The sequence below is a fragment of the Schistocerca nitens genome, chromosome 8 (assembly GCF_023898315.1).
Source record: "Schistocerca nitens isolate TAMUIC-IGC-003100 chromosome 8, iqSchNite1.1, whole genome shotgun sequence".
NCBI classification, from domain to species: domain Eukaryota; kingdom Metazoa; phylum Arthropoda; class Insecta; order Orthoptera; family Acrididae; genus Schistocerca; species Schistocerca nitens.
The window spans coordinates 380,528,935-380,549,587 of NC_064621.1; the positions used below are offsets into that span (position 1 = coordinate 380,528,935).

Below are 20,653 nucleotides of genomic sequence, written 5' to 3' on the forward strand. Positions count from 1 at the left end.
ATGCAGTTTTTTGTTTTTCGTGCTTATTCTTCTGGTCATACGACACATTTTTGTTTTCTAAGATGCAATTCATGGGCTGTTTTATTGGATCGAAGTTCTGAATGATGCCTTACTTTATCTTCAGCAGACGATACTGAAGGGTCATTCCATGTTAAAGAGACTTTGTGACAAAAATATTAAAATGACAATATTACAAATATAACCTTAAAAATGCCAAGTTAAAAGTACGTTTGTTCATTACAAAATAATCATGAACATGAAAAAATTAAATTTCTACCTTCACTAAGCGTTTAAAGTGCACTACTCTATGGCACCACAGAGAGGTATGTTTTATGCTATTTCCAGATGAGTATTAGTTGTGTTATCTATGGCTGATTGTTCTATTGTTGCAAAGAATATTGAAGTCAACATTGTTATAGCTCATAATAATTCGTTTTGTTGAAGTAAGCTAATTGCATTTCTTTATTTTGTTAGTTTTATAATATATATGCAGCTTGTAACACCCGTAACAAAAAAGATACAAAAGTTTAATTTGTAATCTAGTAAATTTGTTCTGTACAATACCTTTCTGTAAAAGTGAGGTTATGCACGTTTTACAATATCATACCATTACATGGCTTTTTGAAATCTTATTTAACACTCTTAGAGCTGTTACGGGTGTTACTAATTTTTGTTTCGGGTGTTACTTAACACATGTGTAACACCCGTAACTTGAATTGAAAGGTTTAATGCCACCTTCATCTTTAGTAGGTCTAGGCCCTACATTTAAATTATAACCAAAGGGTATTATTATGAATGAAAAAAGTTTTTTTTAACTATGTTTATTACATATGAAAACAGTTTTAAGCATGAAAACTAAAATTTTTATTCCTCTGCATACATTTCTTTAAGCACTACACCTACGTTATAAAAGTTAATTAGAGCATTAACCTGACTCAACTGACGTTCTCCTAAAGTGTTAAGCCCAAAATTCTTTAGATTACATATAGTTTATGTTTTCCATTCTAACTTTTCCAAGAACAACAATATTTCTAACCTCAGTTTTAAATTTTATATAGGCCCAGTAAACTGCTTATTGAGGCAAATTCTAGTCATTCATAAGAGCCTATGTTTAACAATGTACTGTGCTGGGCAGTTCAAAAACAAATATACTCTGTCCAATCTATGTTATTTTGAGAGAGACTTTGGACTGACAGTTGAGTGGAATTTTTTGCCAGTTCACATGCTAAAGGAGCCATGGATGGCATTGGAGGTGCACTGAAGAGGAGCATGTGTACAGCTGTTAGATCTAGGAAAATTATTATTAACAACACAATTCACTGTTATGACTACACTGAAGAATTTTTCTAAAATGAAGGTATTATGGGTTGATAACATAACAGTGGAGCATAACAGTCCTATTTTGGATGAAAGGTGGAAAATTTTACAACGGATTCCTCAAATTCAGGGCTGTCATCACTTGTGGCCTTATAACACAACTGATTTGCTGGTTTCAAAAACAGCAGAGTCATTAATGACAAGGGTGTCAGTATTTATTACTGAGGAGGCCAAAGTTAAAACATTACATGCAAAAAGATGCATAAACTTCCATGAAGTGTGCAGTTCTGATGATTCTGGTCAGGAGACTGTTTCACTATCTGAATCACAAGACAATATTGAAAGTGCTTGTGAGTTAAGCCTAACTAATAAAATTGAAAAGTCTGATTTAAAATTTGGGTTATTTGTCTTGGTTGACATTCCAAGTGACAAAAAGAAGCCAACCCTATCCAAAATTTAATACTGTTACTTGGGAATCTGCCAGTTTTTAAACCTATCAATAATAAGAAAACATTTTTGTCATAAATTTGTTAGGCCTACAAAATGAGGTAAATGTAAGTAACGATATCTTGGCCTAGTTGTGCTTTATCACTGTAACAAAATTTTTTGTGTAATAAATAGCTATACCCTTCAAATATGTTTTCTTAAGTACATACTTTTATTCCAAATTAACTATAATAATTCTTTTCTTTTTATGCAATTGTAAGAGGTAGATTTATTCCTTTAAGAATGAAATCTGATGCATCTATGTAACACCCATAACATTTAATGTAACACCCGTAACAGCAAAAAATATATAAATACTGAGTTATGATGTCCAAAAAAATAAAAATTTATAATTCAAAATAAATTTGGGGCAATACCTCTTAACAGTTGTTTTACAAGAATAAAAGCTTCATCAAGTTTGCAGAAATTAGAGAATTCCCTAACTCATAAAAGGGGCCAGGTCTACTTTTGGTAACACCCGTAACACTACTTTTTTGATTAATAACCAGGAGAACAATAAAACAATTCCAGTATCAACATTTATAACATGAAATATAATGTAAGCCTTAAAAGTTTTCAATATTAAATCCAATAAATATTTTTCCTTACATTATTTTTCCTGATTTTAAGGTGTGTACATGTAACACCTGTAACTATGGAATTGCCCTGAAGTCAATTCTTCTTGGCTAGATTCTCACCACAGGAACCACAAGCATCAGACCGTGGCTATCCGAAACTTATATTGAGATATGAATTGAATTTTGTGTGGAATGTTTTATACGAAATATTCTTATCTTTAAATTTCTTTCTTTGTATTAAAGGACTCGAGGAGGTAGATTATTTCTGTGTCTTCGTTAAACTGTAGTGGTTATTGGGACCTTTAAATGAACTAATATGCCCTCTTATTGTTTCATGTATCTCATCTGCTATAGCCTGTGGGCGGGGTTCGTGTTTTCCTCGGTCATCTCGCAGATGTTGGTCTCCAGATTTAAGTTTTGGCGTTTGTGATCTACCTTGCCCTTCTTTATTCCCGACTTGCGTGCTTACTTGGAATATTCCGTTAAGGGTAAATTCTCACTGCACTGGATTTATAAGCCGCATCTCGAAACTGTCCCTCCTGCTCTTCTATTCTGGGATGCCTGAGCTGTCCAAGGATCACTGTGATTAAACCACTTAAACAGAGGTTTTATTTCATCGTGATTTTCAAATCTGTTCATTTTCTTCTAATATTTCTTTTATTTTCATCGCTGAAAATATCAAAACCATTGCTTTAAAACGTACATGGTTCCACTGTTTCATGTGATTACTGCCGAAATACTACCAGTGCTGGTCTTGTAGCTGACATTACTGTGGACTGGCTAAAATATGTAGTTGTAATTTCAAAACATTTTTAGGTTTACTGGACTTCCTACTTTAAGTATACATGTTTTGACGTTGCTAGTATTGAATCTGAATCCTCAGATTAAACTTAAGTTTAAGGAGTGAAAAAGTTGAAAAGGGGTTCTGGTATTCAAATGTAAAAGAGTTTTCCCCCGTTATCACGTTATTGAAATATCTCGCGACTTGTCAGATTGGTGCCCAGTTCTGCGGAGCCTTGAAATACTACTTTGCTGAATTTCATAACTTTTCGACATTCTGTCAGTTTCAAAGCCTATAAAATACAACGCAAAACTGATGTGGAATTCCTCTCCTGTGCCAACCTCGTCATACCAAAGCAACACTTGCAACCTACGTCCTCAATTATTTGCTGCATGTATTCCAATATCTGTCTTCTTCTACAGTTTTTACCTTCTATAGCTCCCTCTAGTACCATCGAAGTCCCTGATATCTTAACAAATGTCCTATCATCCTGTCCCTTCTCCTTGCCAGTGTTTTCCATATATTCATTTCCTCTCCTATTCTGCGCAGAACCCCCTCATTCCTTACCCTATCAGTCCACCTAACTTTCGACATTCGTCTGTAGCATCAAATCTAGAATGCTTCGATTCTCTTTGTTCCAGTTTTCCCACAGTCCATGTATCACTGCCATACAAAGCTGAGCTCCAAACGTACGTTCTCAGAAATTTCTTCCTCAAGTTAAGGCCATTGTTTGATATTAGTAGACTTCTCTTGGCTAGGAATGCCATTTTGGCCAGTGCCATTTGCTTTTGATGTCCTCCTCGCTCCATCAGTCACTCGTTATTTTGCTGCCTAAGTAGTAGAATTCCTTAAATTCACCTAGTTCGTGACCATCAATCCTGATGTTAAGTTTCTCCCTGTTTTGATTTCAGTTAATTTTCATTACTTTCTTCTTTCTTCGATTTACTCTCAGTAGATATCCTGTATTGAGAAGAGTGTTCTTTCCATTCAGCATATCATGTAATTCTTCTTACTTTTCATTCAGGATAGCGATGTCATCGCCGAATCGTATCACTGACATCCTTTCACCTTCAATTTTAATTCAGCTCCTGAACATTTCTTTCATTTCCATCATTGCTTCTTCTTCGATGTACACATTGAACAGTAGGGGGGGGGGGGGAGGTGAGGGAGAGACTACATCTCTCTCTTACGCCCTTTTCAGTGCGAGCATTTCGTTCTGGTGGTCCACTCTTATTATTCCCTCTTGCTTCTTGTATGTATTGTATATTAACCGTCTCTCCCTATAGCTTAACCCTATTTTTCTCAGAATTTCTAACATCGTGCACCATTTTAGGCTGTCAAACGCTTTTTCAGGTCTATAAATCCTATGAATGTGTCTTGATTTTTGTTTAGTCTTGCTTCCATTATCAACCGCAACGTCAGAATTGCCTCTCTGGTGCCTTTATCTTTTCTAAAGCCAAACTGATCGTCGTCTAACACATCCTCAATTTTCTTTTCCATTCTTCTGTATATTATTCTTATAAGCAACATGGCTGCATGAGTTGTTAAGCTTATTGTGTTCTAATTCTCTCACCGGTCGGCTCTTGCAGTCTTCGGAATTGTGAGGAAGACATTTTTCCGAAAGTCAGATGGTACATCGCCAGACTCATACATTCTACACACCAGCGTGAGTAGTCGTTTTGTTGCCACTTACCCAAATGATTTTAGAAATTCTAATCGAATGTTATCTATCTCTTCTGCCTTATTTGATGTTAAGTCCTGTAAAGCTCTCTTAAATTCTGATTCTAATATTGGATCCCCCATCTCTTCTAAATCGACTCCCGCTTCTTCTATCACATCAGTGAAATATTCCCCCTCATAGAGGCCTTCAATATACTCTTTCTACCTATCCGCTCTCTCCTCTGTATTTAACAGTGGAATTCCCGGTGAACTCTTAATGTTGCAACTCTTGCTTTTGGTTTCACCGAAGATTGTTTTGACTGAGTCAGTCCTTCTGACAATCATTTCTTTTTCGATTTCTTCACATTTCTAATGCAGCCATTTCGTCTTAGCTTCCCCGGACTTCCTATTTATTTCATTCCTCTCCGATTTATATTTGTGTATTCCTGAATTTCCCTGAACATTTTTGTGCTTTCTTCTTTCAACGATCAACTGAAGTATTCTTTGTGTTACTCATGGCTTCTCCGCAGTTACCTTCTTTGTACCTATGTTTTTCTTTCCAACTTCTAAGATTGCCATTTTTGGAGATGTCCATTTCTCTTCAACTGTACTGCCTACTTGGCTATTCTTTATTGCTGTATCTACTGCCTTAGAGAATTTCAAGCATGTATCGTCATGCCTTAGTGCTTCCGTATCTCACTTCTTTGCGTATTGATTCTTCCTGACTAATCTGTTAAACTTCAGTCTACTCTTCATCACTACTACATTGTTATTTGAGTCTATATCTTATCTTGGGTACGCCTTACAATCCAGCATCTGTTTTCGAAATCTCTGTCTGACCACGACGTAATCTAACTGAAATCTTCCCGTATTACCCGGCTTCTTCCAACTATACCACCTCCTCTTGTGATTCTTGAACAGAGTATTCGCTATTACTACTTAAAATTTATTACAGAGCTTAATCAGTTTTTCTCTTCTCTCATTCCTTGTCCCAAGCTCATACTCTCCTGTAACCTTTTCTTCTTCTCCTTCCCCAACAACAGCATTCCAGTCTGCAATGACAGATTTTCATGTTCCTGTACGTTCTGTATTTCCCTTTCAATATCCTCATATACTTTCTCTATCTCTTCATATTCAGCTTGTGATGTCAGCATGTATACCTGAAATGTCGTTGTCAGTGTTGGTTTGCTGTCGATTTTGGTAAGAACAGCCTTATCACTGAACTGTTTGCAGTAACAGATTCTCTGCCCTGCCTTCCTATTCATAACGAATCCTACACCTGTTTTCGCTCCTGGTATTTCAGTACCTTGAAAATGCCATTTATGAACTTTTACTGGCGCTAGATGGCCGCCGAGTGACATCACAGGTATTTTCTTCGCCCGCTAAAAGAATTTATTTAAGAGGAAATAGTGTCAAATTTAAATTTTCTTTGTTTTGTTTACTTGCTTTAGTGTCCGTTCTTGTCACAAAACTGAATATTATCGTCCCAGCAGAGCTTGTTCTTGAAAAAACTTGTTCTTTAGATGAAGTCCCGAGAATCGCGACACAACCCGAAATTTTACGTGACATAAACACAACAAATTCTATTCAAGTTTTCTTGATAGTGCAAAATTCGTTTAAAAAAGACAGCTACTAGTTTCATCAGTTTCTATTGTCACAATAAAAGTGTAATTAAATGTTTCTAAACCGTATTTAAGTAACACATTTCGTATTGTTTACTAGTTAGATAAATGCCATCTAGGTCTACATTTTCCGAAATATAAACGTTTAAAAACCTGACCAAACACGCCTGATAACGTAAATTCTCTAAAAGCAAAGTAATTACAAGTTCATTATTCTGTCACTGTATCTCTGAATCAGTACAAAAACAACAACCGCACGTAAGACCTTTGCGTGGTTCTTTTTTTACACATAGCCAATCTCGCGTCGTTGAAAAATTTAAAACGTTCAGTAATCTTAATTATTCTTTCGAAATTGACCATGAGTTAGAAATGTGGGAGCAGTTATAGGGTAGAGAGTAGAGGGCTTTGTTGCCAGTCTTGTAGGAAATATTTTCACTGGGGGAGGGGAGGGGGATGCAGTGGGAAGAATGTTTTGATTGGGGAACAGGAAAGGAAAATCTGTGCCCTTGAGGCACAGTTGGAGAAAGCAAGAAAGGAACTCATAAGGATCAACAGAGATAGGGGGGAGGAGGGTGGTTGGGAACTGGCAGCTGATAGGAGGATAGGAAGAAAGAGGACACAGTCTGACAGTTTTATCATCAACACCAAAAACAGGTATCTACCACTGCAAGAGTTAAGTGGAGAAGAGCTTCAGGTAGAACGAGGAGCAGGAAATTTACAGCACACGCCAACTGAGGCCAAGAAGCCTAGGAATGTACAAAGTCTTAGGAAGAAGAAAGTGCTGCTGCTAGGTAGTAGCCATGGGCGAGATGTAGGCCCTCAGCTACAGGAAAGTTTAGGGGCAGCGTACCAGGCCACCAGTATCTTCAAGCCAAATGCAGGGTTAAGTCTTGTGATAGAGGACCTATGGTCTTTATGTAAAGACTTTACATAGAGGACCATGTAGTGTTAGTGTGTGTGGTGAGAAAAAGTTTGGACAGGGATGGGGCATATGACATAGGTGGTGACCTGGACAAGATACTTCCCTGACTCATGGCACCAACATACACTATGTTGAGCTGTTCTGGCGTCATGATCGACCACACCTTGATGTAGCTGTGAGGCGAATCAATGTGGGGTTAGGGGTGGCTCTGAGGACAGCCAACTTTGCTCATGTTTCTCTGGTGCCCATCAGGACTATCAACAGATGGGGCTTCACTAGGAATGGCCTACACCTAAACAGGACTGGGAAGGCAAGATTGGTACAGCTGATTCATGAAACTATAGGGGGTGGATCTCAGGCCACACATGGTCAAATACCTGTTGTTATAGGTAGGAAAAGTAGGTCTTTTTTTAGGATAAATCCAGACAACAGGTTCCCCTGCGTAAAGAGTATCTCCATAAATTTGAAAAATACTGAAACAATCACTCACAATGCAGATTTTCACACTTCAGATATCACACATACCAGATGTCACAAAGAAGAACAAACCACTGGAAAGAGTAACATGGGGCATTTCACAGACTTAACAATCCTCCACCAAAACATGCAGTCAATAAAAAATAAAACAAAACTATTAGAATCTTTCAACTGCATCGTAGTTTGTATTACTGAGCACTGGTGTAGAGATACAGAAATACAATGTGTAGTATTATCATTGTATGAAAGGGCAAACTCTTACTGCAGAACTACTTCAAGGGGTTGAGGATCATGCGTTTATATCTGAAAAGGAACACAGTTCATATCAAGACATGACCTCAGTACAGTAAGTGAAGACAAACACTTTCAAATATCAGCTATTCAATTAACAGGGCTTGATATCACCAAGAAATTAATTATTTTGTGTGTGTACAGATCTCCCAGTGATAGTGTGGACACTTTTTTCAATAAATTAACAGAAGTTCTAGATAAAGTCTCAAGTACAAAGGTCAACATAACTCTGTGTGGGGAGATTAACATCAGCACTAATATCATAAATGAATCCAGCAGCACCTTCATAAACATTCTGCAAGGTTTTGGCATGTCCCTATCGGTCAATAGCGCAACAAGGTTTACTACAATGACTGCATCAGTAATTGACCATGTGGCCGCAAATGTTTTGGTACAAAACATGTGGTGCGTGGTTGGAATGATCTCAGCGACAAATCTAAAGTGTACAGTGAGAATTATTACGTGTGCAACAACGAGGATGCAGTGTGAATGCATTTACATCGATTGGATGAACGTTATGGAAACAAACACTCGAAACCAAATTTTCACGACAATTAATCTATAAAAACACACCAAATGTAGAAAGAAAGCGTGTAAACCGTCTGATGATGAATCGCAACGATTCGAAACCGGTAACGGTTTCCTTTGAATAAAGGAACTCAAAGTAAATTTGTGGCTGGTTGCTGTCCTAACACCATCAACATTTGTCTTCAAAAACAGCCACGGTCTCCAACATGTCATCATATGACAAAATTGCATAGAGATCGATTGATTGGACACATTTTGAGATCATCAAGTTAGTACTGGTGGAAGTGGGAGGGGGGGGGGGGGGTAAAAATCGTATACGGAGACCAAGAGATGAATACAGTAAGCAGATTCAGAAGCAGTAGTTATTCGGAAATGAAGAGTCTCGCACAGGAGAGAGTAGCATGGAGAGCTGCATTAAACCAGTCTTCGGACTAAAGACCACCACCACAACAACAACAAAGTTTCTAAACCTTACTCACAGTCAGACTACTCAGTTTTTCTGTTTGAGTACCGAATGTGGTAGGGCTAAATAACACCATCTGTCGGTAAGTGTGAATCATCGAACTTTTACTGAGCGAGGTGGTGCAGTGGTCAGCACACTGAACTCTCATTCGGGAGGACAACAGTTCAAACCCGCGTCCAGCGATCCTAATTTAGGTTTTCCGTAATTTCTCTAAATCCCTTCAGGTAACTGCCGGTATGGTTCCTTTGAATAAGCACGACTGACTTGTTTCCCCCTCCTTGACATATCCCATGGGACCTATGACATCGCTGTTTGGTCCCCTCCACCAAACCAACCAACCGAGCTCTTAAACTTACCTGTGTGTACGTTGTGAGTGATAGGAGCAGGTGTTTTGGAGAACACCGGCCGCAGAGTGCAGCGTCACTGTGAATCAGCTGCTGCGTGGAGTTTGGACCGGTCCAGAGGTCGAGCCGCGGGCAGCCTTGAAAGCGACCGGTCTCCACAGCGCGCTGCACTCAGTCGGCGTGTAGAACGTTGGCGGGATCTCGCTCCGACGGCCCTCGGGGATGCTGGACATAACGGCACTGCTACTGGCGGCCGTTGTGGTCGCAGTGTCTGCGAGCATCATCTCCAGGAAATGGCGCTGGAGGCAGGTCGAAAGGCTTCCTGGCCTCGTAGCCCTGCCTTTTATAGGGACTACGTACATCGCATTCCTTACGAAGCGAGAGGGTGAGTTGAAGTTTTCAGTTAGTCTCAGTTTTAAAATATCTTTCCCACTGCGTCGTTGGAAAAATAAGTGCAGAGCGGATCTCGAACTAGTCGATCGTTTCGTTTCCCACTCGATTTTCGAATTAAAAAATAATCATCTACCGCAGGTTATCTTCTATTTATGGCGATTTCATTCAGCGAGTACACAAATGATGGTTCATACATTCCTTTTGCTGAATGACTATTGTCTAACATAGGTGCTTGCTTATAGTAATGTAAAGTAATGCATGAAGTTATTTAAGGAATACTGCACTGAAGAAGTAATGAACTACATTCTGTTTCTACTAATAAATTTACATTCATAAGTGTGTTCTTTATGTAAAGCTAAAATTCCGTGTATCAGATGCTCAACCAGTATATAATCTATATAACTCCAGGTGTGTATTTATCTCAGGTATCACATAGAATATACCTCAAATATCAACAAGTAGAGAAACAAGCAACTACTGAATATCATGTAGTGTCCTGACATGAAACACTCCAAAAACATATCAGTACACTAAACACACACTATTGTAGATGAGAACAGCTCGAGGTCGTACCGAGACCTTCTCGCCTGAAATAGGTAGAAACAGGCTACTGTCAACCAACGAGCTACTTAGACTATATTACACATCCGAATACAATATACCACTTTCCTCTAAATATTACAACTTATTCTCACCATACTTACTGTATTTATTTCTTTTTGAGATTTCCATTATATAAATCATATTCTCCTAAACTAGGCAGAAGTAGATTATATAGAACCGCTTTAACGATTGGAGAACATTAAATTCTCTGCACCCTAGAGAATTTATTATACAATAAGTTTTTTATATGATTATAACAGCATTAACAGCTGCATACCAATAAGATTGTAACAATAAGAAGTCTTTGCTGTTACATTTGGAAATATCTGACCCACCTTACATTTCAAGGCGGTGGGCTATTCTGCATGATTAATTAAATAAATAATAAAATATAATATTTTATTCTTAAAATTGAAATACTGATTTTTGCACCCACATTAATCTCAAATTTTTTTTTAGAAAAACGTATTTGTCCGTAACTTTTTTAATAAATTGTCTGGAATACCTTAATGAATGCATTTCTTTTCATCTTTTATTAAAAATTAAACGGTGCTGTAATTTTTTTACAATTATTTGCGAGGGGCATTCAATATTAATGCAACTCTTTTTTTCTGAAAGCATGTTGATTTTATTCAGGAATGCAGTGCAACACATTATTCCCGATCTTTCTGGCTACAAAATCCTGCTTTTCAACATAATCTATGTTTAATGCGACGGCTTTGCGCCACCTTGCTAAGAGGGCCTGTATGCCCGCATGGTACCACTCTAATGTCCGAACCAACCTTCTCATCACCCACGTACTGCTTCCCGCTGAGTGCGTCCCTGGTTGGGCCAAACAGGTGGAAGTTCTTAAAGGGTCTTCTGCTAGGCGGCGAGGAACCCAGTGGGCGGGCAGCTTCGTGTACCGCAGCTGGTGGACGACTGTGTCACTACTACCAACAGAGACCTTCACTTGAGCAGTTAAGTGTTCTGTTGTGAGCCGTTGATCATTTGGAATGAGGGCGTCCGCACTTCCCAACATGGCAGGAGTCACAGCTTGCAGCAGCCGGTTGGCACACGGGAGTTCGGAAGGTTTAGCGCAATCTTGTTGTGAAGATGACAGACGTCTTTCCAACAATTCACCGTGCTTTTATTCACTGCCAGGCCTTCGTAGACATTCTCCATGAGTCTGCAAATATCTGTGATGCTCTGGGTTTCCAACAAAAGAAACTCAATGATAGCTCTCCGCTTGGAACCCACCTCCACTACAAACGCCTACAATTTTGAAGGCTACGTATAGCGCCGCCACACATCGGAACGTCATGAAACTATAGGAGCTGGAGCAGGAATATTCCACGATGTCCCACAGCAAATTCTGCTCTTTGTCAACAGAAAATGACAGAGGAAAAAAAAAGTGTTTCATTACTTATTGAACGCCCCTCGTAATAAACCACAAATACTGTGTAGTTTTTATTTATTTATTTTTTATTTATTGATTTATTTGACCTGGCAAGATTAGGGCCATCAGGCCCTCTCTTACATCTAACCAGGCATTCTACTTATTTTACATTCATATGTTTTAGTAGGCATGTTAAACTACATCTAGTACAAAAAGTGAAATAAACAATTTGAAAGGTACACCTGGAAAAATACATACATATAGAGTTTATATTCTTAGATCACAAGTACTGTTATAATTAGACATTATTGAACAGACAGATTTGACATAGGAGTGCTGGCAGCAGGGAGTATGAGGGAGACTCATGGTGAAGGGAGGAGAAGAATAGAGAGACATGATGAAACACAATTAAGGAAATATAAAGGAAAAGAATATTACGTGGCTAATAGAGATAGATGAAGAGGAAGGCATCTCAGGAGCAACATAGGAGACGCTAGCTTTGCCATTTGACAGATGAGGGGATTGTCCTTGTACATTAATTTTGTGGAGAACTTTATGAGGATGATAGTAGGAAATGCTTCAACTTCTTCTTAAAAGCAGCAGGAGATTGAATTTTGCGCAAGGTAAGGGGCAGTTTGTTCCAGAGGCGGACAGCGGCAACTGAGAAGGAGTTTGCAAAAGTTTTTGTTTTGTGAGTGGGCACAGTTAGGATACCAAATAAGAGTGACCTCGTGTTTCGATTATGATGACATGACAGGTTTTTAATCTCTGAAGCAAGGTACTGGGGTGTTTGCGCCTCGAGGAGTCGGTGGAGTAGACATAGAGTGTGGTAGTCGCGCAATTTGTCCGGCCGCAGCCACCCTAGCTGGGAGTATGAAGCACTAACATGATCGTATCGGCGAATGTTGCAGGTGTAACGCACACAGGCATTCATGGTTAGCTCTAGCCGTCTTTTGTTTTCACTGCTCATGCCTTGTTGAATCACATCACAATAGTGGAGGTTCGGTAGAACGAGTGCTTGCACGAGCTGGCGTTTCAAGTCCTGTGGAAATATGTTCCGAAACTTTTTGAGAGCATAGAGACAAGCAGACGTCTTTCGGCACACTGCGACTGTATTCTCCGCCCAGTTGAGATGCTCATCCAAAGTTACACCCAAGTTCTTCACTGTTTTCTGATATGGTATTGGAGTACCGTCGAGCAGAATAGGAGGTAGCCGTTCGCGGAAATCTGAACTTATTAATTTCTGATGGGCTATTAAGATTACTTGCGTCTTTTTGCATTTAGTTTAAGCCCCAGGGTTTTCGCCCATGTCACTACTGAAGACAGATCATCATTCATCTGAGCGATTGCAGTGTTTACATCTTCAGGTCTGACGCTTAGGTAGAGCTGGAGGTCGTCGGCATAGAAATGATATTTACAGGAGGACATAACCGATGAAATATCGTTGACATATAAAGAAAACAAAAGTGGTCCTAAGACTGATCCTTGTGGCACTCCCGAGGAAACATGTTTCCAGGAAGATTTTTCATTTACGCAGACAACACATTGCTGTCTGTCTTTTAAGTAGCTTTCAAACCATCTCATTGCACTTTCAGAGAAATTAAGCTGTTGCATTTTTCTGAGCATTATGTCAAAGTTAACAGTGTCAAAAGCTTTGCTGAAGTCCTGTAGCGTCAATATTGTTGCTTTTCGATTGTCGATGGCATATTTCAGGTCATCAGTTACTTTAATTAGAGCAGTGTTTGTGCTGTGATGTTTACGGAAACCGGATTGAAATTTGCCATATAGGCTGAATTCATGCAAGTGTTCAGTGATTTGGTCATGAACAATATACTCAAGTGCTTTGGAAACAGCAGGCAGTATGCTAATTGGTCGGTAATCACTAGGCAGTTGCGGGTTTTCGATCTTAGGGATGGGTCGAATTAGGCTTCTTTTCCATGCAGTGGGATATATTCCGTTCACGAGGGAAAAATTAAATATGTCAGTTAAGACAGGCACTAAGATATCGGCAACATTCTTAATCATGGTTATACCGATACTGTCGTTGCCTATTGCATCAGAAGAGATTCTCATTATTGCTTTTCTTGCCGTATTTGTTGTTACATGTTTTAGATGGAAGGTATTGTTGTTAGTTATCCTGTTTAGGGATTCTTGTGGACGGTAATTATCAGCTGTGCTGGTATTCAGAGGTGCAGAGAAGAATTCATTTAATTCGTTAGCTGACACATGAAAAGTGGTTTCCGATTTTGCCTTTCCGACCCCCAAGCTACGGAGATTCTTCCATAGAGTCGTGGGCGTCAGATTGCTGCATACAAGGGAGCGAGCGTGCCTGATTTTAGCATTGCGAATGCATTGTTTCACTCTGTTCCGTAGCTTTCTATATTCTTCGAAACGCTCGGGTTTCGGATCTGCCTTGAAACGCCTGTGGGCAGCATCCCTATTAGTCATCATTTGACGTAATTCAGCTGTCAGCCATGGAGCAGGAGATTTTCTTACACGGATTGTGCACACAGGTGCATGTTTGTCATAGAGGGCAGTGAGTTTATCACCAGGTTCATTAATTTTGCCGTCGATTGTGGGTTTTCTGATTATTTGATGCCATGAGATTTCTGAGCAATCGGCTGTTAGAGCGTCAAGGTCAATACGTTTCATGTTCCTACAAGTTATGTAACGCGATTTGATCCTTGGGGGCTGCACAGAGTAGGCCAGGAATATTACATCATGTGCTGAGAGGCCAGGGGCCGATGTTTGACCAACATCTCTTACTTTGTCAGTCTGTTTCGTTGCGATTACGTCTATAAGAGTATGACTGTGCGCCGTATGGTGTGTAGGTTGTAATGGAACAATGTTCATGCTATTGCAACTAAACAGTCTTCTTAGGTTTATTGCGGAGGGAGTGTCTCTTAGCAGGTCTATGTTCAAGTCACCCATTACGATGACATGTTCGTATTGACACTGAAGTGAATGTAATTCCGACTGGAAGGAACTCATTGAGCTTATTTTTGGCGGCTTGTACACGACGCCAGTCAAGAATTTCCGACTTTGTATATTTATTTCAATGAACATGAATTCAGCCTCTTTTTCTTCAGCAGGATTTGACGTACATAAGACTTTCGCTTTGAGATCTGTTCGTATATACGCGCCGACGCCGCCACCTCGCTTTTTTGATCTGTCTGCCCTAAGAAATGTGTACCCTGGGAGATGAATAGATGCAGAGGATATGTGTGGTTTCAACCACGTTTCGGATAAGAGGATTACGTGGTAGTTTAGTTGGTTGAAGAGGAGGCTAAGTTCTTCGTAATGTGCAGGTAAAGACTGGATGTTGCAGTGAGCTGCTAAAAGCTCTGACGCGTTCCGCTGAGCAGCCTGAAGTAGGGTGGCAGACTGGTTTGTCCCTTTGTTAGGCACTACCTGCCGCGAGGGGCACTGGCCGCTGCTTCCGCCAAGTGACATAACACAGGGGTGTCCGAGATTTTGCACGCCCTGTGTGTGACATCGTGAGTGCCGAAAGAAAGGCGACTGCTAGAGATTTCCTGAGGTTGCGGGAGTATAGAAAATGGATTAGTGGTATTCGGTGCAAGGAGAATATGACCAAAACAGTGACGGCTGTGTGTCACTGTGTATCCTCTGTCGTACGAGGAGAAATGTAATTAGCGTATTTGAAACAGCTTAGGGTGGAAATAAGGGAAAAGGGAGTGATTTAAGAGGCCGATGCTGCCAGCAGAGAGAAGTAAGCTTAATAATTAATAGATTATCGTAGGAAGCTAGAATTAAATTGAAATTTACTAAAGTGATGCTGGTAGTGATTATCGTAGGAAGCTACAATTAGATTGAAATTTGCTAAAGTGATACTGATAGTGATTTTTGTTATGAACAATTTAAACCGAAGAGATGGGTGATTAATGAACTAAAGGAGAGACTAATAATTGCAATAGAACTAATTCAGAACGGAAGAGAATAAACTGAGAAGATGAAAAAAGTATTAGCAGTAACTAAAATTAAGTAATGGTTAGAGCTACAGACACAAAAAATAGTGAAAAGTTAATACAGTTACAAAAACAATTAGTTGAAGGTACAAATATGGGTATAATTAAAAAATTAATAAAATTACAAGACTATATCTGAGTATAGGGCTGTTACAATTTGCAAATGGTGTTAAGTTTGCACTTTTGGCTCGAGTAGCTTCACTTAATACTATTCAGTTCTGTCATGTTTGTGACTGTCTTCTTTCCAGCTGCTGTCTTAATGATTACTCTGCCATCCTGAGTCCACACATTCTGAAGACCGAAATGGGATATGGCACTGTTTAAAATCTTTAGCCGTTCGTGTGTCAGATCTTCCCTTATTGTAAGCCCTGTCCTTGCTAACTTCTTCTTCTGGGTAAAGATCTCTGCCCTTTTTCGGTACGAGATAAATTTAATTATTATTGGACGAGGTTTGGTGGCACCTGGTAGTTTTCGTCCCACCCGATGGCTCCTGTCAATGTCTGCCTTGGTCACTTCTACGCCTAATTTTTCACGCGCAACCTGTATAAGCAGGTTGTCCGTGTCTTCTTCTTTATTTTCTACTACTCCAAACAGTCGTAGACTATTTCGCCTTTGGTACTGTTCTAGTTCGTCAGTTGCGGCAGATAGTTTCACTTCCAACTCTCGTGCCTTTTTCTCGTATTCAGACACAGACTTTTTTAGTGCTGTAATTTCGGCAGTATTGGCCTCAACAGTTTCACGCATTTTGGCCAATACTGCTGCCGTTACAGTATCTGATATAGTGCCTGCTATAAGATCGAGATTGTTTTTATCGCGAAGCGCAGCGTTTACCTCAGAGCGGACCAGCTGTAGTTGACTTTTAATTCGAATATTTTTTCGCAAACGCAGTACTTGTAGGTTTTCTATCAGAACGGGTTCAGCCTGGGGATCAATATATCCTAAGTACGTCTTTTATATGAAGGAAGGTGAACAGCGTTTCCAGTACTATGATGGTTGATGTGGGGTCATTATGGTGGTCATTACCTGGTCGAGGACGAGATAGGGTATCTCTAGTGACAGGCTAGTCGGTCAGACGTATATTCAAATCGTGCTCCCCCCTCGTCTAGTGGTTTCGCCACTGCGACAGTTTGCTTGGTACCATGGGATACTTACATCAGTGTGCCCGCCCTGTTGGCCGTGCGGTCTAACGCACGTCTTTCCGGGCGGGAAGGAGCACCTGGTCCCCGGCACGAATCCGCCCGGCGGATTTGTGTCGATGTCCGGTGAACCGGCCAGTCTCTGGATGGTTTTTAGGCGGTTTTCCATCTCCCTCGGCGACTGCGGGCTGGTTTCCCTTATTCCGCCTCAGTTACACTATGTCGGCGATTGCTGCGCAAACAAGTTCTCCATTTACGCGTACACCACCTTTACTCTATCAGGCAAACATAAGGGGTTACACTCGTCTGGTGTAAGACGTTCCCTGGGGGGTCCACCGGGGGCCGAACCGCACAATAACCCTGGGTTCGGTGTTGGGCAGCGGAGGGGTGAAGTGGACTGTGGACTGCGGTAGACGTCGTGGGGTTGTGGACCACTGTGGCTGCGACGGGGACGGAGCCTCTCCGTCGTTTCTAGGTCCCCGGTTAACATACAATACAATACATCAGTGTTGTGTCTAATTCATGTAGCGACTTCTATCAGATCCCCATAACCGAGAAACAAATTCTGTCTACCGGCGGCAAGGCAATTTTGTGACCGAAATGATATATAAGGATAACAGATTCCAGCGTGAATTGTCCAATACTTTAGTAACTGATGCGTCCAATTCAGAAACTACGACGAGGGAAGCTATGAGCTGTTAACGTTTCATTTCACGAGAGCCCATGACCTCACATCACATTCTTGGTATATAAACAAAGCCGTCGTTGTCAACGTTTTTAAATAATGAGAAGATAAAAACTTCATTGCGGAGCTAGCTCTAATCAGAGGTCGTAAAAGCGTTCAGTGGTGTGTTACCTCGCATTATCACAAGTACTTCGAGGGAAATCATAACAAAAAGTAGAAATGTTCGGAGCCCATTTATGTATGTGGATGTAATCAATTATATGTGGACGCACCTAAATTTTCGACCTTCGTATTTTACGATATTTTGCAGCCAGTTAATAGCTACTTTGAAGCTGTTCTTTTTATCGGCGGAACAGGCTGACTTATCATCACCTCCCGTAGGCGATAACGGCCTGTTCATATCAGTGTTTACGTACGTTATCTCGTTTTTATCAACATCAGAGACCACTCACAGCGACAAATCGGTTTTGGTGGTGAATCTTTCATGGTTTCTTTCAAATTCACCAATAATTACACTTCCACAAAAAATTTTACTAACTGTAAATGCTGCCCACAATTTAAGAAAACAAAGCAGTCAGACCATAACGTGTGGTACAGACAAGCTAACCTGAGGCGTTCATTCCTCACCCGTCACCACGAGCGGATTCCGTGAGACGTTTCGGACATTTGGAACGTTGTACATTTTTCTTATTATTACTGTCCTATTTACAAATTCTCGCCTCATGACAAAGAAAATAGGTGCTAAATTCTATGAGAAAGACAATTAAACACAAAATGCTAACTTACATATTCCCGATGTACTGTCGGCGGGAAACGCGACCAATGCAATCAAAGAAAACTTCATTTGCTTTAGTCAGTTATCGCCCTCGTATTTTGCTAATGACTTCTGGTTTCTGCACCAAGTACCATCATCAGGCCATACTATGGTCAGAAAAATCATAGTGCATAGTTAAAATATTATTTAAGAAAGATTTACAAATTAATTTCCTCTATCATACCTAACGTAAGATACAAAATTCAACTAAACTGTACGCACCCCCTCATCCCCGGCTCGCCTACCTAAGTAGGTGTGCCATATACAAAACTGGAGGTCAGTTCTATCATTTTCAGCATACGTAAACTTCTGCTAAATGTGATAATAATGTCCCCTTTGTGGATGTGTTTTTTTTTTTTTCGATTCCCAGGGGTCACAATGTAAAAAATTGTCTAAAAACCAAATTCGCATAAAAGATGGATTGTAAAGAAGACAAATAATAACATATAATAGATTAGATACTAAGAAGCCATGTTAGAATCTAGCTTGTAGCCGACAGGCAACTCATCAGCCGCTGAAAAACTATTGCAATTGATCACTGGCGAGGGACGAAATCGGCAGCAGCGATTTCAAACGGTTTCTGTATTTAGCCTGAAGTGGTTGGAAACCACAGAAACCTACATTCGGATAGGCAGACTAGAATTTTCTTCACACTCCAATATCTTTAACCATTGTGAAATACCGCTTAGTTGACAAAAAAAAATTAACGAAACTGGGCTACATGCAAGACTTGTTTTTATTCTTTACATTGTTGTTAATTTCGTTATTGGGTGTTACTAAGGTAGAAGTAGTTGGCCATTTTGATGATGAACTACAAAATGCAGTTTCTATCATTGATCGTCTTACACCCCCGACGCCTGATTTCATGTCTGTAAACATTCCTACGGTATAAGAGTTTACTGTACCTCCTAACGCCCTAGCCTTTTAACAGAAGTATCTATAGTGTCGTCAGTTTAAAATTCTTGGATTTATTTGGTGTCAATGAATTTGTGTACGGTAACTGTTTTCTGTTCCTGATTGTTGGTTTCTCAATTTTACTTATGTCTTCTCTTTTAAAGCCCTTCCAACAGAAGTATGTGCTTGAAAGAACAACGGTAAAGTGCAGACTTTTCGTTGCGTTTATTCTTTTTTCATGGGTTCCTTCTTCAGAGAGGAAAATAAAATTGAATGATGAACGTATTTAATGTTCAATTTTCCATTTGTTTGGAGTACTCAAACTAGGCCTTATGTGCCTTTGACAAGCTTAACAGTGGAATATTATATTTTTAATTCTTTTGATCGACCTATTCACCTGTCCTGAAATACAAACACATACCCGCAGATATATCCAATCGGATATAAAAAAAATGAGAAAGAAGCGGCAACGAAACTTAATGTTGTTATTTAACTGTATAGAGACGTTATCAGTTGGAAGACTTATTATGTTTTTCGTGTCCTTTGTTGCAGATCGGATGCGCAAATTTGACGAGGTGATCAAGAGGTTCGGTCCAATCTTCCGGTCTTGGATTGGACCGTATCCATCGATAATGATCCAAAAACCAGAATACCTAGAGGTAAGTAAGATTTATTTCTTCCGTTGCACCGAGGGAACACATTATCAGTCGCTGCAGTCAATCTGCACAATACTCACAAGGAAATATTGTACGTAAATATTTTAAGTTTAATAAAAAAGTATCCTGTAAGTATGTTTGAGATTTTAGTACCCAAAATTCAGAAATGGATTAAGGAGAAACACTGATTGATATATAAATGAGTTAGAAATTGTAGTACAGCAGTATCACTATCATATCTCATGCTGTGCAAGAGTTATAAACCGGATATCTAAACGAAATTTTAATCACTGTTTACTCAGATTACTACATCAACTATTGACGTCCAAAATGGACTCATCTATGCCTAACTTAGGACCTCCACTTCGACAGGCCAACTAATAACATGGTGTCGAAAAATTTCTACGCTCAATATTGGACTGGTATTTAGGCCATGTCTCCTTTAGTTACCATTCAGTATGAAGAAGAGTCCAGCATAATAACGCGAAGAATCGCTACTCCCTGTACGGGAATTAAGACCTAAAACAAACATGCACCTGCCTTCATTGGTGATCGAATGTGTTAAGACATAGTATATCTAATTGGGAAGTGCAGGGTTCAAATCTCGACCCACAAGAAGACGAGTATTAGAATAATCTCC

The 20,653-nt window shown here is 39.8% G+C and overlaps 1 protein-coding gene across 1 annotated transcript in view; it reads left to right on the forward strand.

The window, feature by feature from the left end:
- Positions 1 to 9,646: 9,646 nt before the first annotated feature.
- The window catches only part of LOC126199581 (uncharacterized), a 252,274-nt gene continuing 241,267 nt past the window's right edge, over positions 9,647 to 20,653 (forward strand). Inside the window, exons 1-2 of the mRNA XM_049936505.1 lie at positions 9,647 to 9,853; positions 19,910 to 20,016. Coding sequence (XP_049792462.1) covers positions 9,691 to 9,853; positions 19,910 to 20,016 — 270 coding nt within the window. The 5' untranslated portion in view covers positions 9,647 to 9,690. The remainder of the gene's footprint in view (positions 9,854 to 19,909; positions 20,017 to 20,653) is intronic.